This window comes from Rousettus aegyptiacus, unplaced genomic scaffold, assembly GCF_014176215.1.
Source record: "Rousettus aegyptiacus isolate mRouAeg1 unplaced genomic scaffold, mRouAeg1.p scaffold_m13_p_4, whole genome shotgun sequence".
NCBI lineage: Eukaryota > Metazoa > Chordata > Mammalia > Chiroptera > Pteropodidae > Rousettus > Rousettus aegyptiacus.
The window spans coordinates 131,541,140-131,558,093 of NW_023416307.1; the positions used below are offsets into that span (position 1 = coordinate 131,541,140).

Consider the following 16,954-nt stretch of genomic DNA (forward strand, 5'->3'; position numbering starts at 1 on the left):
CTGGATCTTCCATGAATCTCTGTGTAAAGCAGAGCAGCTAGACAGCAAAACCAAAAACCATGGCCAACATTTTCAACAAAGTTAGATGTGACAAGGTGTACCCTCAAACCTCAAAATACAAGCAAGTGAAGACAAAGAACAATCATCATGTGACCTGCACATTATCAGTATGTGTGTGAGAAGAAGCAGAGGGAATCAATGAAGTGATTGATGGATCCCAAAACAGAAGAGCTTCAAAATAGCTAAAAAGTACTCACTGAAAAGCACAGTGGACCAATTTAAGAATAGCAGCTGAAACTGGTAAGGGATCTGCCCAATCCAAAACCTGGGTGAATACAAGAAAACCCAAGGGTAAAGCCTAATGCTCAGAACTGTCCAATAGAATTTTCTGTAATGATGAATCATTCTGTTTCTATACATAATTACTAGTAGCCACGTGTTGCCATTGAGTACTTAAAATGTGGCTAGTGTACATGAGCAAATGAATGTTTAAAAGAATATTTGAGAGGAAAAGTAAATGTGCTCCTTCCACCTTATCATCCCAGTATACTATCATGTTTTGGGGATGATTATAACATTTATGAAACAAAGTTTGGGTGAATTTCATCCTGTTCACACCAGCTCTTTTTAATTACTTTCCTCTACAAATGAGTTTTATTATATTCGAAGGAAGGTCATCTCGTCTCCAGTGGTGGTCCCATGCCCTCCATACCATAAGAATTTGGCCAATGGAAGAACCGAAGATAGGACCAAAATGGAGAGAGAGAGAAGGAGAGAGAGATCACAGGTGCAAGAGGAGAAAATAAAAGGGAAAGGTTAATTTTCTTGCATATTTAGCTATATTCTTGGGGTCACAATCACAGATTCTACACAAACCATAAAGTCTGCGAACTGAACATAAACAGGGTTCAAAGCTGGGGTAGGGAGGTCAGCAATGGAAACAATGATCAAAGCATTCTTCCATTTCCAATTGTTATTCACTCAGCCACTGCATAAAGTCTAGATATGGCAACAGACTTGCACTGTTTCACACTTTGATTGAATGGCTTTAATTATCTTTGATAGTCTCCATAGGCTCTTTTAGCCTACAGAGCATCAGAAGTAATAGAATGTGTGAAGTTAACAGAGGCCTGCCTGTTTCCCTTTTGTAGTCTCTATAAAAATCTCCCTCCTCCTGTCTGTTTTCTTTCCACTGTTTAACAGAGAAAAAAATAAATAAAAATCCCTAATTCCAATAGTAAGGCTTGGGGAGAACTGTTCAGGAATGGCAGCATGAGTAGCTCAGCAGATCTGCTACCCAGCAAAAACAGCCATAACTGGTGAAAATTACCAAAAACTGCCAATAATTTAAAGTTTCTGAAAATCATCTTAAGGGAATACAGTAAATAAAGAAATAGTTATTCAAGAAAATCTACTAAATTTCAGTAAAAACAAGAGTTCGGGGCATGTAAGCCCTTTCCCTAGTTCAGTGTGACAAAACTTCACTATAAGCAGGTGTGGCTAAGAAGACAGGGCTCCCCTCCCCCAGAAACTAGTCATGGGGTAGGATATCTCTCCAAGAGAGACAAGTTTCCAGAATTTCTCATCTCCCCCTACCCCAGCTCTGTGTTGCAGAGGCTAAATTCTAGTCAAGTACAACCAAGATATAGACAGTTCTCTTCCTCTACCCAGCCCCCACTGGTACGATGGAACCTCTACCCCAGAAATATCAGGAAGAGAATACTAGGGCCCCAATCACTGATAACCCTTGCCCTAGTTCACTCATATGGTGTAGGTCCCATGCTAGAAGAGGCAAACCAAAAAACGAGAGGCTACTGCCCCTTCCCAGTACCCTGCTCATAAGCAGGAGTGTCATTATAAGGAAACGGGCCATTATCCCCACCTTCAGAGCAGTAGCTTAGAGATCTTGCCCAGGGCTGAGGCGGAACATAACAAAAGAGAGTTCAGAAGCTCTCCCCAAAAGGATTGACTTTTTTGGGAACAAAGTGTAGAAAACTCAAGCCTAAATTCAAGCTCACAAAAACAATGGAGATTTGGGTGGCAAGCAATTAGGAGTAGACTGGTACCTCTGTGAGAACAATAAGTTAAACCATAGGCTAGCTACTTTACCAGAGAGAACCAGGGAAAGATCAGCTAAGTGGAGCCGAACTTCAAATCTCAAAGACTGACCTCAAAAACTACATTGGCAAAAAAGCTAAAATTTAATTTTAAAAGACTGGAGAGCAATTTATGCCCAAGGGTATCATTGAAAAATAATAGAGCAATTAGTTGGCAATTAGTGGAGGCTAACAGCTGAGAGTGTGATACCAACAGACATGGCCAAACTGAGAAAATAGGGAGCCTTGACAGTCACGGAGCCCTGCTAAACCACAGTTCTCCAAATATTAACTGTGCTCATGCCCAAGGCTATCCTCTCTGAGGAACAACACCAGTGGTTTCACATGGAAGGGGAAATAGATTTCACTAAAATAGCCAGTCATGTAACTAAATGAATAAACAAACCAGCAAACGACAAGCCCCAGAGTGGCGGGGAAGTGGGGAGAATAAGTGTCCAGAGTTAGTACAATACATTATCTAAAATGTCCAGTATTTACCAATTATGAGACTTGCAAAGAAACAGGAAAGTATGGTCCATATACAGGCAATAGAAACTACTTGAGAGGGTCCAAGATGTCAGATTTAATAGACTAAGACTCTCAAGTAGCCATTATAAATATGTTTAAAGAAGTAAAAGAAATCATGTTTACAGAAGTAAGGTATGATAAAAATGTCACATCAAATGGAGAATGTCAAGATTTCCAGTCAAGATGGTAGAGTAGGAAAATGCTGTGCTTGCCTCTTCTTACAATTATATCAAAGTTACACCTAAACTACAGAACAATCAACAATTAGAATTGCCTGAAGTCTAGCTGAACAGAAGTCCTATAACCAAGGCTATACAGAAGAAGATACTTCAAGACTGGCAGGAGGGGTATAGACCCAAAAGTGGCTGGTCCCATACCTGTGTGCGGCGGTTAAAAATCAGGAGAGATATCTTGGCTGTGGAGGTCTTCTCAGAGGAAAAGGACCCAGTACCACGCTGGGCTCCCTAGCCCAGGGTTCCAGGGCTAGAAAGAGAAGTTCCCACAACTTCTGGCTGTGAAAACCAGCAGTGACTGTGGCTAAGAGAAATAGAAGGTGGCTGGCATCTCTGTTGTTACTATTAAAGGGCTCTCGTACAAACTTACTCACTGATGGACTCACTCTGAGCTCCAGCACTGAGGCAGGAGCTTGAAAGGCACCAGAGACGAAGGGGAGGAACTGGAGTGTCTCACTTCAGGGCAAGGGATAGAGGGGCAGCTTTCTCCCAGACCAATATGCTAGCAGAATCCACTGTTTCTTTGTTGAGCCCTCCTCCAACCCAGTGTGCAGATGCAGGTGGCCACCATATCTGAGTGTCAATCAACCTGGCTAACACAGTTCGCCTCATCCTAGTGATTCCCTGAGCCCCCACCACATGCAACTTGCAGGCCCAACCACTTCCAGAGGTCTTTATATACAAATGACCTGTCTTGTTTCATTCTGTGGACTTTCCTAAAATTTCTCAAAGGTTCACAAAAGCCAAACAAGCAGCATCTGGCCTTGGCTCCCTCCATACCTCTTGCCGAGCAGCCCCAGGCCTGGCACTAGTGGTGGCTGCTCTCAGTTCTTGGCTTGGACTCTTGAGGCACCTCCAAGCCTAGCAACCACCTGCAGATTGCTTGGTGGCTCATGCCAGGTGGCCCTGGGAAGGGCACAGGTGGCATCTGAACTTAGCCTGTGAGGGCCCCTCCCGGGAGGTCCTGGAGCCAATATGCCAGGTAGCAGCTTTAGACCACACCAGCACACCACATGGCCATCTCCACAAATGACACACCCAAAGGACAAACTGGGCAGGCCCCAGAGCCCTGCTAAAGTGAATCCTGATCCATAGGGTCAGCCCCTGAACAATTGTTCCTCCACTGTTGTCATTAGCCAGTCCTCACAAACTATCAGCCTGTGGGTCAATCCTTCCCATTGACATGCAAACAGCAACCAAGAATCAACTACACACACCCCACAAAAGGGACATACCTGGAGCACGCAGCTCAGATGACCAGGGAGATTGTGCCACTGGGCTCCACAGAACACTTACATAAGGCCACTAAGACTGGGAGACATAGCAGCCTTACCTAATACACAGAAGCAAACACAGGGAAGAAGTCAAAATGATTAGATAAAGAAACATGTCCCAAATGAAAAAATAAAACAAAGTTCCAGAAAAGGAACTAAACATATGCTGCCTACAAGAGACTAACTTCAGATTGAAAATTCAAAATGGAGAGAAGCAGTCTACCAGATGCACAGTTCAAAACACTGCTTTTAAGGATGCTTGAACTTAGGGGAAAAGCAGATGAACTCAGTGAGAACTTTGACCAAAAAAAAAAAACCCCAAAAAACAAAAAACATAAAAAAAATGAGAATAGAAAACATTATAGGGAACCAATCAGAAATGAAGAATACAAAATTGAGATGAAGAATACATTATAGATAATTGACAGTAAATTAGATGAAGCAGAGGATCGAATTAGCAATTTGGAAGATAAGAAAGCAGAAAACACCCAATCAGAATAGCAAAAAAAAAAAAAAAGAATCTAAAAAATTGAGGATAGTTTAGGGGAATTCTAGGACAACATCAAGTGTATCAACATTTGCATCATCAGGATACCAGAAGGAGGAGAGAGAGACCAGGGAATTGAAAATCTATTTAAAGAAATAATGACAGAAAACTTCCCTAACCTGGTGAAGAAAATAAACACGCGAACCCAGAAAGCTCCAGGAGTCCCAAACAAAATGAACCTGAAGAGGCCCATACCAGGATACATCATAATTAAAATGCCAAAGGTTAAAGACAAAGAGAGAATCTTAAAAACAGCAAGAGAAAAGCAGTTAGTTAGCTCCCATAAGAATGTCAGTTGATTTCTCAACAGAAACTTTGCAGACCAGAAGAGATTGGCATGAAATGTTCAAAATGATTAAAAAACGAGGACCTACAACCAAGATTACTGTACACAGCAAAGCTATAATTTAGACCAGAAGGACAGATAAAGAGCTTCCTAGACAACAAATAGCTAAGGGAGTTCATTGACACCAAACCAATATTATAAGAAATGTTAGAGGGACTTCTTTAAGAAGAAGAAGGAAAAAAAGATTGAAAATATGAATAATAAAATGGCAATAACTAAGTATTTATCAACAATTACTTTAAATTTAAGTTGATTAAATGCTCCAATCAAAAGACAAGGTGGCTGAAGAAAACAAGGCCTTTACATATGCTGCCTATAAAAAAGTAACTTCAGATTAAAAGATACACACAGACTGAAAGTAAAGGGTTGGAAAAAGATACTTCATATAATGTAAATAAATTTTTTAAAAAAGAAGCTGGGGTAGTAATACTCATACCAGACAAATAGACTTTAAAACAAAGGCTATAATAAGAGACAAAGAAGGACCCAGTTATCTCACTTCTATTTATCCGAAGAAATCTAAAACACTACTTTGAAGGGACATGTCAATCCATATGTTCTTTATAGCATTATTTACAATAACCTAGATATGGAGACAACCTGGAACCTGGGTGTCCATAAAAGGATAAATGGATAAAAAAGAGGTGGCACATATATACAATGGAATATTACTTAGCCATAAAAAAGGATGAAATCTTGCCATCAACAACAACATGAATGGACCTAGAGGGTATCATGCTAAGTGGAATAAGTCAGACAGAGAAGGACAAATATGATATGATTTCCCTTACATGAGAAACCTAAAGAATAAAATAAACAAACAACAGAGAAACAAATTCATAGTTACAGAGAACATTTTGATGGTTGACAGATGGGAGGGGTGATGGGAGGGTGGGTGAAAAAGGGAACGGGATTAAGAAGTACAAATTAGTAATTATAAAATAGTCATGGGGATATAAAGTATAACACAAGGAACATAGTCAATAATATTGTAATAACTATGTATCATGCCAGATGGGTACTAGATTTATGGGGATGATCACTTCATAAGTGATATATGTGTCTAATCACTCTATTGTACACCTGAAACTAATATAACATTGTATGTCAACTGTAATTAAAAAATAAAAAATTATTTAAAAAACAAAAGAATAAAGTCATGGCTGCACTGGAAAATAAATTTTAAAAAATGGAGAATGTCAACAAAAAGATAGTAATTATAAAAACTACCAAATAGAAATTCTGGAAAGTACAATATTGAATAATATATTGAAAAGTACAATAACTGAAATAAAAAAAACTCATCAGAGGGGCTCAAAAGTAGATTTTAACTAGCAGAAAGAATCAATGAACTCGAAGATAGATTGACAAGTATGCAATCTGAAGAAGAGAGAAAAATGAATGAAGAAAAATGAACAGAGAAATATGGAAGACCATGAAGCACACCAACATACACATAATGGGAGTACCACAAAAGGAGGAGAGAGAAAAAGGAGGAGAATAAATACTCAAGTAATGGCTGAAAATTCCCCAAATTTGAGGAAATATATTAATCTATATATCCAAGAAGCTCAACTAAAGACAAGTATGATAAATGCAAATCTACACCCAGATATACTGTGGTAAAGTTGTTAAAAGACAATGACAAATAAAAAAATCTTAATAGAAACCTTAAAGTCTCAAATAAATTACTGTGTCCAGGTATAGAATACTATGCAAACATTTATGATATGTACATATAATTTCCTGATGCAGAACAATGTTTCATTCTGCTAGTGAAATAAAACAGGTTTATAAAATTGTATACAGTATGATTATTTTTTGGAGTAACAAATACATGTGGATAGGTACATAAAGCACTTATTAGCACACTAACTGCCCATCACAGAGTAAGCACTCCATAGAGAATAGCTATTCCTGGTTCTGTTGCTATGGTTGTATTATAATCTTTTAAATAATTGACTAGACCAGGCTGATATTATCTGCAGAATTTATATCAATCATTTTATAGAAATCATTTAAAAAAGATATTGATACCCAAAATCTACTACATTTGACTAAAATATTTTCCTACTTCAGCTCCTACTGAGTGAAAATAATGACAGCAGTCCCCCGGAAGATACTCGCTTCTGAACCCACACAAGAACTGCCCAGATCATGGGCAGTAAGGGAAATGGGTGTTCTTGCTCCAGAGCTTCCTTTACCAAGAGACAGTTGATGGAACTGTTGGCTACCAGCTACTTGCAGACTCCACATTAGCTAGCTACAGGAACTGTTGCCAGGTTGGCCTGCATTTCTTCTCCCTTTCCTAAATCCTTCAGCAGAAAAATGGGCTTGTTTTCTGGAGTTCTTGATGCATGTGGAAAGAAAGTGGCAGAAGAGGGAAGCTGGAAAGAAGCGAGGATTACTTTCCATGCAAAGGTGTTTGCGCATGACTGTCTTGGTAATGGCAGGATTTAAAGCTGAGAAGTCAAATAATTAGTTCCTTATTTGACAAATTTTATTCCGGTTGTATTGTGGATTAAATGTAGGAAGCTAGAGAAAGTGGAAAGATATTGAAGAATTCCAGGAGAAAAATGATAGGGGCAAAGGCAAAGACAATGGGAGTTTAGAAGAGAAGGTTGGTTGAAAAGATTTCTAGGCAGTAGAATTAATAGCACACCATTAATAACTGAACATGAGGTGTGAGAAAAGGAAAGTCCTGTGTCCCCTACCCAGCCACCCGCATACCAAATCTCTGAACAAAATGCTGAGAGCTTCACAGAACACTCTGACACTCTTACTATTCCCACTACCATTCATTCCACTTAAATTTCTCAAAGAACATAGGACCACAAGATCGAAGACTAACAATGAAGTATTATATTGACAGTACCATTATTCTGATCTTTATTTGTTTCTCTATCAAAATAATAAAGTCTAACTATTAATAATTTAATCAACTCAAAGAGCTAGCCGAGGAACTCAACTCATATATTTTTCTTGCGGGAGAAAAAAGTGTTCACCAGTTTTTTATACAAATCAGCCATGTTCAAACTATTATCCTCAGAGAACCTAATTATCCTAACTGTTTATCTAACTGTTTATAAATTTTTGGAAACTAGCTCACTTTTAAGAGAGAGACTTCCTTTATTTGATTGCTATAAATAAAGGAATTCTGAAAGGTTTAACAGATTGAAGGAAGAGGATAAAGTCACATATGGGCAAACATTAACAGATGAAAATATAATTAACAATATATCACTTATTCTTTAAGCATTATAAATATAATATGTATAGCTATTAGACCTAGAGCAAAACACTTGTCAGTTATTCACAAGTGTTTCCAATCCTAAGAGAGTACTTTACAATAAACAGATGCTACATACTGAAATTCAGGGGAAATTCTCAACCCCATCCTATCCAATTTTTCTGAGTGTCTCCCAGTTATTACTCATCACACTTATGTGTCTTCCACTATAATTAATAGTTCTATGTTATTCTTTCCACTTTAGGTTTGGCAGTAGAAATTTCATTACCAGATAAGTTTGTTTTAATTCAGATATAACCAAGGTAATTACTAAATTCATATTAAGGTGGTTATTTGGAGTCAGGATAATGATAAATCCTTAGCTTGTATCTGCTGAATAGCTAATAATCTCCACAAGGAGACTAGCCTGATGCTTGCAAAAAATATATATTAAAATTCTCTGGCATTGTTATATTTGGGAAATTTTGGCTTTTTAAAGTTTTGCCTTAGTTAGATAAAATTCTTTTTGCTTTAGTCATATGTCATTTTTGTAAGCCTAAACCATTATAAGTAATACTTTCTGATATTCCCGTAATTCTTTATGCAATACTAGGAGCAGTTCTTTAAAAAAGAAGACATACAACTGCAACAAAAAGATATTATGCTTTAGTCCTCTCTGTGGGTTCTGTTGCCTAAGTTTCCCGTGAGACATACAGCTGATTTGGCAAGTAAAATGTAGATTCATGTCAAAAAGAGCTAGCTTTCTTGCTACATGTAATTTCAAAGGCTTAAACGATGGGCTTCATAAGTTAATTTATTCCTAATTCAAATGAGATGATGTAACATCATCTGGGGAGACTATGTACTCTCCAATCATGAAGAAATAATATATTTGAATCTATTTTGAAATGCCCATAACAATTTTAAAAAATTAAGTGTGAAGAGAGATGTAGGTATGCAACTCATATTCAATCCAAAACTCAAAAACTAATTTTTCTCAATGTGTTGAAAGGTACTCCAAAAAGAACAAGAAGACCCCTTCTGAGGGGCAGAAATTCCCTCACTTTTGATTTTCTGTAGTCTCTGGCAAATAGTAGATGTTCAATAAAGCAAAATTAAAGAAACTCATTCCTTAAATATACCTTTGTATTTTTTTTTTCTATTTTTTTGTTTTGTTTTGGAGGGGATGGGGAAAGTTTTGTTAGAGGAAAGATGGTAAGTGAATTGGAAAAAATCGCCAGGGCAGAATCAAGCTAACAATGAAAACCTTCACTGAAGACCCTACGAATGAATAATCACAAGAGTGAACTGAAGGGACAGAAATGGATGGGAATGTGCCACGGCCAGACCCAATCTTGACAGCGTTCTCTCCCACTTGGACACCAGAACAAAAACGGGAGTAATGATCCTTATGGAAATCCCAAGGCCTGTTCCTGTTGTATTTACTCTTCCATAATCAGAGAAGAGGTAACTTTCAATTTTATCCTCTGTAGAAAAATGAAGAGGGCATAATCTTTCACATGACTCGCTCATCTTTGAAAGCTCAGAACTACTTGAGTTACATACACTAACTGTTTAAATAATTAACAAGTTCTCAGCTACTTTGTTCTTTCGACACCTAACTACAAATTATGTAAGATTCTTCTTTAAAGGAAAAGAAATTTTCTCCCAAATAAGATCTACTGTTAACAATAGAATACAAATTTCCACATTGCTTCTGCACTGAGATTTAAACTGGTTCCATGATGAGGAAGGAGAAATTCCTTTGGTTCAAGAGCTCAAGGAAACTGAGAAATATCAAATAAATCTATTACTGAAAACCCAGAATGTTTTAAATTTAAGTTTACCCTTAAAGCTAATATCTTTAGTAAAAATTCTTAAAAGCAACAGAAAAAAATATAATATAAAAAATTTATAATATAAAAAAATAATAAAATATAATATGTGTCCCCAAAGAGGTGGAAGTTAATCTTAAAACAAAGTAAAGCACAGTGCTTAGGATTACAAACATTTTAATATGTCAGCAGAAACCTATCAAAATTTAGTGTTTATGATACATTAAGAACTTTTTCTTGTGGCTCAAAAAGAAAAACTCCAAACAGGCAAATTAATCTATGAATAAAGGGACTTTTTGAAGTCAGTTTAATGGAATTCATCAAGTTCCAAAGCCAGGAACCTTTTATTCTAGTCACAGAATAATTCATATTTCAAAGGAATAACGTGAGTAGATGAAGTAAGTAAATGAGCCTAAAACCAAAATGCATTGTTCTCCTTGGGTAGCAGATGAATAAGTCGTCTGGACTGGCCCACTACCCACTCACCAAATGTCTGACTTTGTGTCGTAGCCTTGGTGTTTCAGAGCTTCTGGACTCATATAATGCGGAGTTCCAGTTAAAGTGGTGGCTAGATCACAGGATCCCATCAGAAGTCGAGAAACTCCAAAATCTCCTTGAAATAACAATTAAATTTTTTTAATTGTTAAAATAAATATTTTAAAACAATGAAAACGAGCCCTGAAAATTAACAACTGAGTATCTAACTTGATAATTTTAATATGCAGTGATTAATACCATTTTAAAGATAATTGATGTATTTTAAATTATATATTGCTGGTAATGGCTTTAAAAACATACGCCTTATAAGACAAAGAAGATTTTGAATTATGTAAACCAAAGCTTTTTATTTCTGGAATTGTGAAGAACCAACAACTTCAAACAAAAAAGCTATTTCAAGTCTGAATAACAACAAACAGAATGATTTTGGAAGGGCTGAATATAATGATTGGCAATTTCATCTGAGAAGGGAGAGTTTGTTCTTCATTTACAATAATGAAAAAAATTTTAAATAAAGCACCTGAGACTTTTTGAGAACATGACTATAACAATTTGAATTCATGAGCTTCTCTCTGTTTGCCTGACTAGTTACATGCTTTTATGCCTTCTGTCTCTAAGAACCTCTTACATGAAGATTAAATAATCCGGTAACTGTTATGAGTGGAGGTACAGTTCTGAAGAAGAGCTAAAGATTAATGAAGCCTTTATGTCAACATTTTCATAAACTGTGATAACTGCTAATTGCCTGTGAGAAAATAATGGTGGGCGGGGGTGGGGGTGAACTGTAGTAATTAATTAAACTAGTAAAACAAGTCTAACCATTTGCAAACTGTCTGGCATGGAGTGGAAACTCAAAAAATATTAGCTGAATCAACAAAGTATGCGGGAAATGTCTTATACCTTAGTTTATATCAGATAATGAGAAACAAAATAATTTGGTTTTGTTGGCCTCAATCAAATAAGAAAAAAAATTTGAGAAGTTTAAATAAACCAACGATTACTCTAACACTTCTGGATACTATATACTTCAACATGATATGTCGATAACATCAAGAATATATTCTTCCATGTTTTTGGAATGCATACTGTAAAAAAATCTTACCAATTTTAAGTAGATTATTCTTCAGAAATATATTCTTCGATTTCAAGTCTCGATGAAGTATCCTCCTGCAAAAAGGCAAAAAAAAAAAAAAAAAAAAAAAGATGCAATTTCATGCAAAATGTAAAAACTTTAGATACTAATAGAAATAATATATATGGGTATATGCGAAGTAATTCACATATAAATATATACTCTCATAGACATACGTTTAAATGTTTAAAAGCTACAAAGCCATATTTTCTTGTTTCTTTGAGGAAATAGGAGGTTTTTTTTGTTTTTGTGGTTTTTTTTTTTTAAGTCAGGGGAACCTGTAATTTGGAAAAGAGTATATGGTTTCAACTACTTCAATAGGCCAGGCTTTATTGCATTTTACGGCATGATCTACATAGTAACCATATAAAAACCATACACTTGGTTTTAGACCAATTATCATAAAGCTTTATAATCTATTATATATAATCTATTCTATTTTATATATATGATACTTATAAATAATCTATTATACATATTATAATCCAAATGTTTAGGTTTTATATATTTGTGGAAATAATAATGTCAATGATGAAATTTAATAATAAATAACATTTATTAAGTCTTACTACAAGCTAGCAACGTAAATTATGTCAGTTAAGACTTTTATTCTTGGAATTATGGAGAACTGGACAACTTGAAAACTTTTGCATAAAAACACCTAAAAATGTTGAATAAAGTATACAAATATCTTCATATATGCACAGCTGAGCCCACAAGAAAATGAGGCAAATCCCCAAGAATAATAGAAAAAGAAAACTGAAATTCAAAGTGGATAGTAGGTGCTGATTTCTCAGCTGCCCTGGGGGATTGTGCTAGTCTCAGTAACCTGCTTTAATGGCTTCATGGAAACAAGAGTCAAGACATTAAGCCCATGTAATGTAATGTGTAGTGTTGGCTGGGAGGAGAGGAGAGGAGCATATAAATATATGGAGATATATATATACGTATATTTATATATATTATATATACATATATACACATACATATATTTATACATATTATATATACATATATACATATATTTATATATTATATATACATTTATACATATATACATATTATATATAATATATATAAAGTATATATATATAATGCAGTCCATACCTTAAGTGAAAGGAAACCTAAAAATCATTCACTCAAAAGTAAATGAAATGACAAGAAAACTTATCTATATAGGTCTGAAATCTGAATAGAGGAAAAAATATCTTCTTCCATAGTTTGTAACATATGTCTTTGCTCACATTTGGGATTAAAATATGCAATACCTATATGGCCTCAGAAATTCTTAAGCCAAGAAATTAACATAAAAATTGGTCCTCAGCTGCTAATACCCTCTTGAGGCATCTGGCAGAGAAGCAAATGCAAACAAAGAGTCAGCAAATAACGTATAGTGAAATTATACCCCTGAGAATTTCAGATAATCTAATAGAATTCAAACTATAAAATAAGTATATTTTAAATGATTAAAATCATAAACAAAGGAATAGAAAACATTAAATAAAAAACAGGATATTATCTTTAAAAAAATAATGCTGATTTAAGAGCAATCAAATAGAATTTCTAGGGGGGAAAAATGTAATTATTGAGATTAAAAACTCAAGAATAAAACCTCAGCTTCCAATGACAATGAAGTAAACTTATATCACATCAAATCTCCCATCTTTCACAGCTGTATAGAGAACACTAAAAAGATATAGATTTTAGCGACACTATTACAGATCTGAAAAATTATCTTGAGCTAATCTACATAAATTAAATATTACATCAACAAATTTAAAAACGCATCTCCTTTCAGACACACATGAGATACTTGCAAAATTAGCAATGAACTAATCCCTATAGAGCAAGTCTCAACACATTACAAAGGATCAGCACCATATAGTCCACACACTCTCTGACCTCAGTGAAAATAAATCAGAATACAATACGATGCTTAGCACAGTGACTGGCATTGACGGATCAAGACAGACGAATTCCCTGTGTTCATTAAGCTTTGTTCTGGTACTGTAAATAGGCACAAAACAATGAAATGAGCAGATATATATGATGCCAGCTAACAACTGAAGCCATTAAAGCAATAAAGCAATAAGGGGATAATCGGGGTAGGGAGATGCTAAGGTTAGATCGGTGGTCAGAGAATGACCTTAGAGCAGAAATATGAATGAGCCATGGTTGTGATGGTTGTTCTTGTTATTGCTCATGTTGCTATCGTTATCCATATATCAAAAAGGAAAGTCCGTGTGAAGCTATCAAGCAAAGATGAATGATGAACAGTGAAAACAGACCACTGAGTCATACGGATTACCTCAAGAGAAACAAGACTGAACTATTGGGAGTGGTTTAAACCTCATTGTCCTTCTCCCTTACTCTCGCACACCCCACTTTCTGCTCAAGATCCTCCTGACCCTCTTGTTGGCTGAATCAAGGACAGCCTAGCATTTGGAGTCCTCCATTTCCAGCCTCTTCTTCCACCTATTTATACATCTGTAAGAAATGGCCTGACAAAGGATTTTTTCCAGTTGGTTAATTTATTCATGGGAATGATCTAACAAAGGAATAAACATTTAGTTATATATTTAGCATAACTTTTAAAGGGAAAAAAAAACTCAAGAATTCATTTACAAGCCAAAAAAATCTGGGACAAGCAATTGTCATATCTCCATTGTAGCCAATATAACACTTTCTTTATCTTAAATGCAGCACATATGTTTCTTCCTCTATGTCACTGCTCACGGTCAATGCCTTCCCCTATCATCCCTATCATCCCTCTCAGAATCCTATCTGTCCTTCAGGATCATACTGAATACATGCCTCATGTACCTCCTTGGAGTCCCCTATCTTCTTCCTTCCAAAAATGCCACCCACCTCTGGTACTAGAGATCACTCAGTCACTTGCCTGGGAATGCCAGGCCCTCTGGATCCCGCCACATCTGGACTAGAATAAAACACCACACCACAAGACTTGGAATCTAACATTCCAAGTGGCAAAGTAAGGAACTAGGTGATGCAACCTGAAAGTACAAGGGAGTTACCTCCCTTGGGACGAACCAGTGAGAGACAGGAGGAGAAAGAAGATAAGCAGATGCATTTCCCCTCATTTCTCTCCTCAAGTCAGGCAGCCCACATGCCTATAAGCCATGCAAATATCCCTGCCAAGCAACCTGCTGCTGTCTCTCCCCAGCTCTTGGTGAAGTAATGGCAAGTACAATAACACACCACTTCACTTTGCTTTACATCCTTGCCCTGCTTCGATTTGTCCTCATTCTCACCACCCTGGGTCTACACCTCCCAAAGAAGATATCGGGCATTTCAATCTTTGCCCCAGGCTGTGTCTCCTAAAGGCCCAAGCTTAGAAAATGAAATCTGTCATCGCTTTCTCCTAATTCCTAACCACTATTCCTACTACTATCAGCAAGTTAGACAATGCCCTACCACTTCTGTTCTTTTGACATCATATTATACAGTTGACCAACCACTCTTGCTAAATTATAAGCTCTACAAGGTCAATATCTTGCTTGCCTGCACTGTCTTCTATAATACTGTAAATGTTTAATAAGATTGGTAGGTTTACATGTGCCTAAACTTTTCAAACTATTTTTGATTCACATCTTTCTAAAATGGACTATATAATTCCCTGACTTCACGAACAAAGGGATATTGCTCACAATTCATGATTTTAATAGGCATCAATTAGTATAGTTATCTAATCACCAAGCCTAAATAGAAGACTCCAGTTTGGGAATAATATTCCTGAGACTTAATCCAGAGACCTGGCTTTATAAAATGAAAATCTGCTCTTGTACCCCCAGCTTTAAAACCTTCCATGGCTCTGCACTGCTTCCAGGATAGAGTCTAAAATCCTACTAGAGACTGTGAGAGCTGGCCCTACCAATGCCTCTGGCAGCCTCAGGAAAAACTCAGGCCAGGTCTATATCATCTTTTTCTCTTCCACACAGTTCTTTTCTCATGGTAGTGGCTTCATAAATGTATTAATTTTAGAAACACTGTCTTTGGCACAAAGATAAATACTATCTGTGGGACTTATTCATTAATCCAAAAAAATAATAAGTGCCAACTACATGCTATGTGATGTACTATATAATGTGAGAACTATATATTCATAAGGCAAGGTCATGTATCCCATGATGCTTACAAACAGGTTGAATACAGAAAAGTACACAAATAACCATAATTTATATTTACAAATGGTTACTAATACAGACATTCACCACATCACATGGAAATTTCTCTACAACCACAAAATTATACTATTATTAGTTAACACCAGCAATACCGGTTATAGAAATAATTCTTTTTATTTTTAACCATTATAATTAACGATAACACTGGTGTCATAATGTTACCTTGGTATAGTGATCAAACCTCAGCCATCCAGAGCAAAGCTACAAATCATGCCGAAGGACCCAAGCCAAAGAAAAGCCAATCACAGACTCCATCTACTTTACTCCATAGTAGAGAAATGGACACACACTAAAAAAGGGAATGGAATCTGAATAGTACACAAAGTGAAGAATTAGGGATAATGGCAGGAGTTTCTCCTAATTCAAATAATTTTTACCCTCTTTAAAGCTTCAGAGAATTAGAGCAGAATAAACATGCTTTCAAGAGTGAAGGGAAAAGGGAAGAATAAAACCGGACAACACAAGTCTGGGCCACTTCATCTTAGGACAAATAACCTCAGATACTATAATCTAAAGCATTATGCTACTACTTTTGTGCCCAATCTGGAGATGAGGAAATCGACACCTAGAAAGGCTGAGTAATTTGCCCAAAGTCATACAGCCTGCGAGTACAAACAGGTCTGTTTGGCTGTGCAAACCACTATTCACACCTAGGTCTGTTTTACTCGTGATAGATGTTCAATAAATGTATGTTGATTCTAAAAACATTATCTTTGGCACAAGGATAAATGCTATTTGGTGGAGCTCATTTATTAATTTAAAAACAATAGACACTTTGCATTTAATCAATATTCTCTCCTGCCTTCTTCTATTCCCACAACATCTAGAGCTGGGCTGTGCATGAGTATGTTGTTGACTACTTAATGGTGAAAATGAAAACAATTATACTTAACAACGAAGGATGAACAAAATTTGGCCACCTCTCTGCCCACTCTTGGGGTTCACTTGGTAGGGCAGGAGCTGTTGAGTGCTTCCCAGTGACCATTCTTCTGCTCTTCTCCCTTGCCATCAGAAGCCCACGAGCCTTGGGG

At 36.4% G+C, this 16,954-nt stretch overlaps 1 protein-coding gene across 5 annotated transcripts in view; it reads right to left on the minus strand.

Annotated features, from left to right (window-relative positions):
• Nucleotides 1–16,954, minus strand: part of NEK11 (NIMA related kinase 11) — a 198,672-nt gene that overhangs the window by 123,735 nt on the left and 57,983 nt on the right. For all 5 annotated transcript variants that reach the window (XM_016140280.2, XM_016140278.2, XM_016140279.2 and 2 more), the window contains exons 5-6: nt 11,689–11,753; nt 10,575–10,701 (exon numbers count right to left, since the gene is read on the minus strand). In XM_016140280.2, coding sequence (XP_015995766.2) covers nt 10,575–10,701; nt 11,689–11,753 — 192 coding nt within the window. The remainder of the gene's footprint in view (nt 1–10,574; nt 10,702–11,688; nt 11,754–16,954) is intronic.